At 28.3% G+C, this 10581-nt stretch overlaps 1 protein-coding gene across 1 annotated transcript; it reads left to right on the top strand.

Annotated features, from left to right (window-relative positions):
• The first annotated feature begins 6970 nt into the window (after nt 1-6970).
• On the top strand, nt 6971-8445 carry LOC124921975 (gibberellin 2-beta-dioxygenase-like). The gene is made up of 3 exons (XM_047462685.1): nt 6971-7395; nt 7462-7828; nt 7940-8445. Exons 1-3 carry the CDS (start codon nt 6983-6985, stop codon nt 8195-8197), a joined length of 1038 nt encoding a protein of 345 aa, XP_047318641.1. The 5' UTR covers nt 6971-6982; the 3' UTR covers nt 8198-8445.
• Nucleotides 8446-10581: the final 2136 nt, after the last annotated feature.

Below are 10581 nucleotides of genomic sequence, written 5' to 3' on the forward strand. Positions count from 1 at the left end.
ATATGAAAAAATTATAACTATTTAAAATTCCAAAATTATAATAATCCAAAAGGCTTTCAACCATAATTACTAGTCAAAATTCTAAAATATAAAATTCTAAAATTAAAGTACAATACTATATAAATTGTTTGAACATTCAATATATTAATATTTTTTAAGGTTTAAAATAATTAATATAAAAAATATATGTTAAAACAAATAACTAAAATTTAACTTACTTTAAGGTTTAAGGGTAGATACGGACAAAAACAAATTCAACCTATTTTTTTATTAAATATTATTATATATAATTAAATTATTTGGGTACAAATATAACAAGAATTTATTGACTTATTTATAGAAATAATCTATTAATTTATTTATATATTACAATATATTATTAATATTATAAATTCATTTTTTTCTCTCAACATATTATATATAATATATACTAACCTTTTTTATCTCTTCATAATATATACAAAATATATACTAACATTTTTTTATCTTTTATTATATATAATATAATAATATTTCAATATTATATATAATATAATATAATATTGTTTATGATCAATATATATTAAAAATATTTTTCTATATAAATCTATAAACACTATTAATATATATAATAGTGTTTTTCCATATAGATCTATGAACAATTAATATATATAATAGTATAATATATATAATAGTATTTTTTTCATATAGATCTATGAACATGAACGATTTAGATAAGCACAAATTTCTCATAATACAAAAAAATCAAAGTTATTTAAAAGTATGAGCAATAACTATAGTAGAAATGAAAATGTATTTTAATTTACTTGTAGGTTTCTTGTGAATGAATGAGAGAAATAGTGTAGATGAGAGATAACATAAAAAAATGTATTAGCCTATTCTAAATGAGTGAAAGTAATGATGAAGACGAAAGAAGAAGAAATAGTGAAGAAAGAAGAAGAAGAAGAAATGGTGAAGATAGAGAAAGAACAAGAAGAAAGAAAAAATGGTGAAGATGAGGAATAAGAAGAAACGGTGAAGAAAGAAGAAAAAAAGAGATGAAGAGTCACTTATGATTGATACATTAGAAATTAGGGTTTTATTTTATGACAATATAATATAATAATATGGATTATGGGCCTTCTATACGGGCTTTGAAAATAAAGAGAAATTTATATGGGCCTTCTATATTATTTTAAATTTTAAGTTTTTTTATTAAATAAATATATTATATATTATCGGGCTCGAAAAAGTTCGACAAGCCGTCGAGCAAGCATTATATGAGCTCGAGTTAGGATCGAATATTAAACGAGTCGGCTCGAGCTCGGCTCGAACTCGATCAAAGTCAAGCTTAAGCCGAACTTTGATCGAGCGGCTCGCGAGCAGCTCACGAGCGGCTTGACTCATTTGCAGCCCTAATTGTCAATAGTATTTTGGTGTAATAATTAAACATTAATAATAAGACATGTCAAATAATCGATCTATCTTTGGACTAATTAATTATTCACATAAATAAGACTTTATAATTATTACATGTTTACCATCGCGAATATTTATGTAATTTTGTCAATTAATTATCAGCATTTGAGCCAAATAATATAATCACATGAATTACACAATACTACAATTCAAAATTTTCTTGAATTAATTTCAACATACATTGTCATTTTGATGATTATTTATATAAACCAATACAATCCAAATAATGAAAAGTAATATCGTTATTTTGAATTTAAATGTCATATTATTATATATAACCTAAATCATTAAAATAAAGTTTACCAAGGAAGCATCTAATTTTATTTTAAATTTATGACATATAGTTTATTTTATTTTATTAAAAAACAATTATACATAGGCCAAATCTTAATTCTTGACTTTGAAATTTGTAATGTCTCATATTAATTAAATAATAAATTTTCAAGATTTATTTTACCAAATTTTAAATATTTTTATGGTTGAAACTTGTTTACTTAAATTTTCCTTTTATATCCACATTAATTTTTAAATGAAAGGTATAATATAATCTAATTATTCATTAATTTATTAATAATCATTAACCTTAATCTTTTAATCGATACAATAAAATATGTATTCATCTCAATTTATATAAAATATATATACCTAAAAATAAACATTGATCCTTAATTCTCTATTTAATTTTTATAATATATATTATATAAATAGAGAACTATCATTAACGAGATAATCATGATAGCATCATAAATTTTTATATTAAGTAATAATTATTTGATCTTATCAAAAATCAATATATCTATATATTCCAGAAAAAACATGATTTTCAAATTATCTAAATTCATCTATATATTTTTCTAAAATTAAAATATTAATAAATTTAAGGATCTTATCTTAATGATTACTTAATTAGAGAATTCAAATATCCCTTAATCTATCGTCAATCTTCATTAAATAACATCATAAAATTTCATCATAATTCAGAATATATGAATCTTAATTATTTATATATATATATATATTCGATAAAAATTTTCAAATCTAAAATATATATATTCAAATTATCAAAATCAATATATATTCCTAATATTATGGTTTGAAATTATCAAAATTAATATATATACCTAATAATATGATTTGAAATTAGCATAAATCCATACATATATATCTACACCAAATGATAAATATTATCATAAAATTAAATTAGGACGACTCTCATACCATAATTTAAATTGTGAGAAATTAAAATCTGAATACGTTTTTCTTTCTTTAGAATGGAATGGTCTTTAATCTTATATTTTCATATACTTTATTTACGTGGAATGTTTCTTCCAATTTCATGAGTACGTCAATTATTTTCTTCTCTCTTGATATCTTGTTAGGGACAAAAAAGAAAAAGGAGTGTACTTCAAATGGGGACCACTATCATTACAAAATAACTAACATTATGTTAATTATCCACTTAAGTATCCTCACTTATAAACTTAATTTCACATTAGATCACATTATTTTAGCTTATATTAAATATGATATTTGTACAATTATTTATTATACTAGTTAGTGACCCTATAAATTCCAACAATCATTACATTATTATCTAATGTTAGAAGATAAATAAAATTTTGAGTGAGATTTTAAGTAATGAAAAAAGGATTAGATGGGAGACTCAATCAATTTAAAAGTGATTATTTTATTACTTCTTTTGTTCTTACTTAATTTATTATATTGATCACAGTTTGATTTAATTTTCATCTCATGCGAATAGATGAATGAGACCTTAGGTGAGATTCTTAATCATAAAAAGGGCTATATAGAGACTCGGTCAATTCTAAAGCAAATTAGATCATTAAAATGGCATCTCATATGAAGAGATGAATGAGAGCTTAAAATTGATTCTTAGTCATGAAAGATGGTCTAAATGAGAGACTTGGTCAATTTAAAGGTAAAGGATATTAGTGACAACTTTCGTAGACACTACGAGTGTCATGGTGAAGGAAAATGTAGAGAGTTGGTGAGTTTTGAAAAAACATCCTTGAGTTGTTAGTTGTTTTGACATGAATCGAAAATTAGTAGATTACAAATTGAATTAGTGAAGAAGAATTTTGAGGTTCAAGGTGGTGGAGTGTGTGAGATTATGCAAGATGGGTGTAGAGTGTTTTATAGATGGTAAGCTTGAGTAAAAAGATGTCGACAGATGCCGGCATCATTTTGTTTTGTTAGGAAGTAGACAATAAAAGTTTGCCTTCGTTCTGTCAGTTTTTAGTTTGAATCAATTGGTGAACATAAATAATAAGACACTAAATAAAATTGTGGCAAATAAGGGTAAAAATAATTTTTACATAATAAAGAATTGATAAATCTAATTTTCGCATATGTCAAGGAGTATTAACAAAAATAGAAAAGAGTTGTTGAACGTCTTTCGTCGCTGAAGTAGCGTGGTTTCTAAAATCTTTTTGGTGTTATAAACTTTATGATTTCATCATCTAAAGATTTTTTAGCGGAAGTGGAGGTATAATGATTTATCTTTTGAATGACTCGAGCATAGATGAAGATTGATGTGTGGCTCAAAACATTCTTGATGACACGATATACGTGTGAATGTGTATATTGTTATTATTTTAGGGGGGATTTAAGTAAAAGTGGATGTTGAAAATTGAGCTCATTAATAGTTCGAGCATATGTGAAAATTGAAATGTGGAACTCACTTATTTCTTGTTTGCTTCATATTTGTCAAAGTATAAATTGTTAGGTACTATGTAACTCCTAAGTGGCGTGAAATTCGTCATATTGAAGATCGTTAAATTTATAGTTTATTTATCAAATTTAAATAAGCGCAGTATTCACTATGTGGAGATGGTTGGTTTTAAATTCATATTTTATTAGAATTTATATTTTAATGGACTTTTTAAAAAATAATTATGGGCTTAATAATAATAATTTAATTTAAAACATTTTGATGTACTCCTATAAATATAAAAAAAAAATGTTGTTATAAGAGGTTAAACACATAGCTCATAAACACACTTAACCAATTAACTGAGCGCAGAACTTGTCGCCTGACGAGCTCAAACTCAGGACCTCTCAAAAAGACTGGGGATATCCACCTCTTGTTGTCGCTAGACTAGAAGATGGGGATCTTCTATAAATATAAACGTTATACTAGAGTTATTTGGACAATTATTAATGAAAAATCTAATTCTCTAACAAATTTATTTTTTATTTTTTATTTTGGCTAAACGTACTTATATTTTGTATTCAGTATCTTTCACTCAGTGAATATCTTTCTATTTTTTATTTTTTATTTTTTTTATTTTTGTGTACCATCTCAACAAATACATGTTCCTTACATTATTGCAATGTGAATTTTTTAATACTTTATAGTGAGATAATTCACTAACAAGTTGCTATATTTATTAAGGTGAACATTTGTTAAAGTGAACATTTGTTAGGATAGTGACATGAATGTTTAATTTCTGGTATTATTTTGTTTGAATAAAAGAAAATAAATTTATTTAAAATAGAAGTTAATGGTGGTGTGGTAATAATTTCCCGCTTAAACCAATTATAAATAAATATATATATATATATATATATATATATATATATATATATATATATATATATATATATAATGGTGCTTAAAATCAACGAGCACTATATATATCCATGTAAACAGGTATATAATTTATGTCATTAGGTATTTTCTCTCTCTCCTCTCTTACTCCTCTCTTACGATCTCTTTTTTAATTAAATTTTAGATTTTAAAGATTATAAATATATTTAATTTTATATTTTTTTTCCTAATTATTTTTTCCCTCAATAATCTTATATATATTCTAACTAATTATAAAATATATTTTTTTATTAATAATTTATATAAATAATATATATATATATATATATTAAATGTAACTATTATGTATATATATTATATTCTTTTACATCATTAATTTTATATAAATACATTTTATTATTGATTATACTTTTTTTCTCTCATCATATATATATATATATATTTTCTTTATTAGCATAAATAATTTTTTGGTTAATATAAAAATGAACTAATTGCTAATAAATATTAAATACAAAATATATATATACATACACAAAATAATAAAATTATTTCAACAATCTCAAATATCTACCGGTTAAAGTGTTCACAATTTATGCTTAAGACTAGGGTTCGAATCCCAAAACATGCAAATATAGATTATTTGCAACTTTTAAACAAATGATACGAGAGATTTGAAAGTGTAAGGTCGGAATTAGTGGTTGGTTTGGTGAGCATTTGAAAGTGTGAGGTCACGAGATAGAGGTCAAGTAGTGGGTGGTTTGTTGAGTGTGAGGTCAGAATTATTGGTTAGTTTGACGAGCATTTGAAAGTGTGAGGTCACAAAATGGAGATCGAATGGTGGGTGATTTGTCGAGTGTGAGGTCGGAATTAGTTGTTTGTTTGACAAGCATTTAAAAGTGTGAGTCACGAAATGGAGGTCGGGTGGTGGGTGGTTTGTCGAGTGTGAGGTCGGAATTAGTTGTTGGTTTGGCAAGCATTTGAAAGTGTGATGTTACGAGATGGAGGTCGGGTGGTGGGTGATTTTTCGAGTGTGATGTCGGAATATATGGGTGATTTAGCGAATATTTGAAAGTGTGAGGTGACGAGATGAAGGTCGGGTGGTGGGTGGTTTGTCGAGTGTGAGGTCGAAATTAGTTTTTGTTTTGACGAGCCTTTAAAAGTGTGAGGTCACGAGATGAAAGTCGGGTGGTGGGTGGTTTGTCGAGTGTGAGGTCGAAATTAGTTGTTGGTTTGACGAGTATTTGAAAGTGTGATGTCACGAGATGAATGTCGGGTGGTTTATCGAGTGTGATGTCGGAATTGGTGGTTGATTTAGCGAGCATTTAAAAGTGTGAAGTCACGAGAGTGAGGTCGGGTAGTGGTGGTTTGTATGAGTTTATGTAAAGATTGTAATAAGCTTAATTCCAACTTAAATTAAAAACAAAATTATTTATTAAATTTGTATTATCTTAATTTTTTTTTTAATAATAATTTGGTATTAAATATTTAGTGATAAATAAGATAAAAAAAAAAAAAAAAAGTTTGTCCTATGTCAATTAATCTCCCAAATGACATTCTTAAATCTAATTTTTAACACCATCGATCCCTAAATTTTTAACTGAATTTAATTGAAAAAAAAAATCAATCTGAATTTAATTGAAAAAAAAAATCAATCCTATATTTGGTCGGACAAGATATGACGTGAATGATATGAACAGATAAATCTTATTAATATTACTCAAAAATATATTGGAAATTAGAACAATTATTGACTAATGGACTACGCCAGGCCGTAATTATCTTTTATAAAAAATAAAAATTAAAGCTATAAGTTTGTGTTGCCTATAAAACGTTGGAAGCTCCATTGTTTGGCATAAATTGCCAGCTTATACCCACCGGCACCGCCAGATGTCTCTTTAATTACTTACCTTGTTCTTCTTCTTCTCTGCAAGACTGCAACTAAATTATCCAACCATGGTGGCGGTGGTTCTTTCTCCGTCAGTGACAGAGGATCTCACTGTCACGAAGACATGCAAACCCAATAACAGCAGTTACTTCACCGCTATCCCAGTGATAGATCTTCAAGACCCAAATGCCAAAACCCTCATAGTGAACGCCTGCCAAGAATTCGGCTTCTTCAAGGTGGTGAACCATGGCGTCCCAGTTAAGCTCATATCAGAATTGGAGAGCCTAGCTATACAATTCTTCAACTTTTCCCAGTTACAGAAAGACAGAGCAGGCCCTCCCAACCCTTCCGGGTACGGGAACAAGAAAATCGGACCAAATGGAGATGTGGGTTGGATTGAATACCTCCTTTTGAAAGCAACCCACGATTCAGTCTCCCAGATTTCCTCGTCCATTTTCCCAGAAAACCCAGATGTTTTCAGGCAAGAAAGAAATATAATTAAAATTAATTAACTAATCAAATTTTAATCGGGGGTTGCAACTTGCAGGTGCGCTCTGACTGAATACATAAAGGAAGTGAAGGAAATGGTATGCCGGGTGCTAGAAATGGCGGTGGAAGGTCTGGGGATATCAGATAAAGAAGAGATAAGCAAGCTATTGAGAGACGAGAATAGTGACTGTATGTTTAGATTGAACCATTACCTGCCATACACGCCGGAGCTTCTCCAGACGGCGGCGATGAGGAACATAAATTTGAATTTGATAGGATTTGGAGAACACACAGACCCGCAGATAATGTCTGCAGTTAGATCAAACAACACCCCAGGGTTACAATTCTCACTAAAAGATGGAACATGGGTCTCCGTCCCACCTGATCCCACCTCCTTCTTCCTTAACGTTGGCGACACACTTCAGGTGATCTCTTCTTTTAACTGCACCATGATTCAAGTCCCTGTCCCACTGTCCTTTCTTGTTCTGTCCACTCTCATTATTAATATTTTTCTATTAATAACTAACTAATTACAGGTGATGACTAATGGGAGGTTTAAAAGTGTAAGACACAGGGTTTATGTTGTTGATAATGTTAGATCAAGAATGTCAATGATCTTCTTCGGAGGGCCGCCGATGGGTCATAAAATTGCGGCTTTGCCATCAATGATAAGGGAAGAACAAGGGGAGGAGAGCTTGTATAAGGACTTCACCTGGTCTGAATACAAGCACTCTGCTTACAAGACAAGGTTGGCTGATAATAGGCTCTCCTTTTTCCTTAAAAATGCACCATAATATCTTTCTCATTCAATCCATCCATATCATCTGTCTGAATGTGTTTTATATATAAAAAGAGACTCATAACTCAGTGATAAGCTCAAATGCTCAATGGATCAGGTGATGTAACTCACATTGTGATGATCCTCTTATATATATAATTGCATCCTCCTAGCTTCTACTATTATTTTCTTCTAACTATTAATATAATATGATGTATTTATTCTATCCTAACTAGTAAATCTTCATGAAAGAAGTTATTAGTTTTCATATTTCTTTGGTCAATTAAATGCTTATATTATTATATTGGGTCCTTTAGTCACCTATATATGTTTTCTTTTGAAAGTGAAAATTTTCAATTCAATGAACCGGAAAGTTGTATCCGCCATGGTAAAAATTTAGACCGTATAATGGAAAAAAAAAAAAATCAAACTAGCAACAACTCTACTATAAAATTGCATCTCATCTCGTATATAGATTTTAATATCACCAAACAAAAATCCAACACATCGAAGATAGATCTAACCCTATTAAAGTCCCGGATTCAAATATTGTAAATTGTTTTATAATTTAAAATTTGTGCCCTGCCTTTGTGAAAGAAAAAGAATCTTATAAGTTTCTCACATCACTCAACTATATTATCTTAAATGTACATATATAATATTTCACTAACAAAATAATACAATATCTGGCTTTAGTGAAGCTTATATATTTTTAAATTTAAAAACTCTATGAGATGCCTTTGAGGATGGATCTTTCGAGGGTGTTAGCCTTAGGGCCTTACCCTAAGGCCGTAGTGAATCTTGACAAATCTGAGCACATTTATATTTATATTTCTATTTCCATAGGAGGCTCAATCTGAAATGCTTCAAAATCTTGCTCTCTCTTCCTTGTTGTCCTTCTAGAGGAGATGTGTGTTATTTGGTTATAACTCATATAGTAGTAGGATTTGCTGTGGAATTTGTTTTTGTTAATAAAAAAGTCAAAAATAAAACTTATATATTAAAATTAATATTTAAGTTATTTAGTTTAACATTAAGGTCTCTCTAAAGTTATGATTGAGAATGAGTTAGATTATTTTTTAAAATCATAATTATTTAATATTATATTTTAAATATTTAACTTAATATTTAATTATTTAACATTGACCAAATTACTAAATAATTGATATTTTATAATTTCATCTTTTAAACCTTTACAATCTCGAGCTTTATTGTTTTTCATTATTTTGTACAAAAATAGAATTTTGTCATAAAATTCAGAAATAGTTTTATGTGACATTTATATATTTTTTAAAATATATGCCAAATTAATAAAAATTACACTACATATTTTTGTAAATTCGAAAAAGCATACATGTAACCCCTAATCCCTAATATCTCCTCCTTCTCGGCTCTATAATCTTATTCTCATTCATGGCCGTCTTCTTCATCTTATCTTTAAAAAATACTCTTGGTCCGAACCTCTTGTTACATCTCCTAGGATTGCTCATCATGCCTAGCACGATTAGTGCCAAAGGGAGAGATCTCATCAGATTCAAATGATGTTGCACAATGGACATTGAACCATCTAAGCCTCAATCCCTAATATATTAATAGATAATAAACTGATTTATATTCTTAGATTAGAATGAGAGACTTGATTTGTATTTCAAATAAACATATTTGTTGTGAGCGTAAATGATATTTATGGAGACTTCTTCAAGGTGAAAGGGGATTAAAGCAAGGAGACCTATATCTCCTTACATATTCGTCTTAACAATGGAAATTTTTAACTACATTTTTTAAAATGCTTCTAAGAAATCATCATTTCAAATTTCACCCGTACTGCAAAGAAGAAGTAGTAACTCATATATATTTTGCAGATTATCTATTTTTTGTAGCTTATGCAGATGTTGAATATGTTAGTATAATCAAAAAGCTTTAACAATTTTTTCGAGTATTACAGATTTATACATTAATGAGGACAAAAGTCAGGCTTTCTATGGAGGGTTAATGAAGAAATAAAGGAAAAAATATTCAATATTATGGGAATCAAGGAAGGTGAACTACTAGTGAAATACCTTGGAGTACATTTATCATCAAAACAACTTCGATATAATCACATCAAATAATTGGTAGTAGAAAGGTTAGAAAATCTAACTTGGGTTGGGCTGCGAAAAAACTGTCTAATACAGGTAGAAACGAGCTCGTTAAAAGAGTCATCTTTGGATTATTGACTACTAGGCACAATAGATAGTGTTGTGAAAACTATCACCCGGAAAATGAAAAGCGGAAATATAAAAATCATAATAGATGTAAAACAATAACGTAAAAGCAAAGAATAAACAGAATAATGACACAAGAGTTTTACTCAGGTTCGGACAAACAATGTCCTACGTCATACTTTCGGAGAATTGATTC

This window comes from Impatiens glandulifera, chromosome 1 (assembly GCF_907164915.1).
Source record: "Impatiens glandulifera chromosome 1, dImpGla2.1, whole genome shotgun sequence".
Lineage (NCBI taxonomy): Eukaryota > Viridiplantae > Streptophyta > Magnoliopsida > Ericales > Balsaminaceae > Impatiens > Impatiens glandulifera.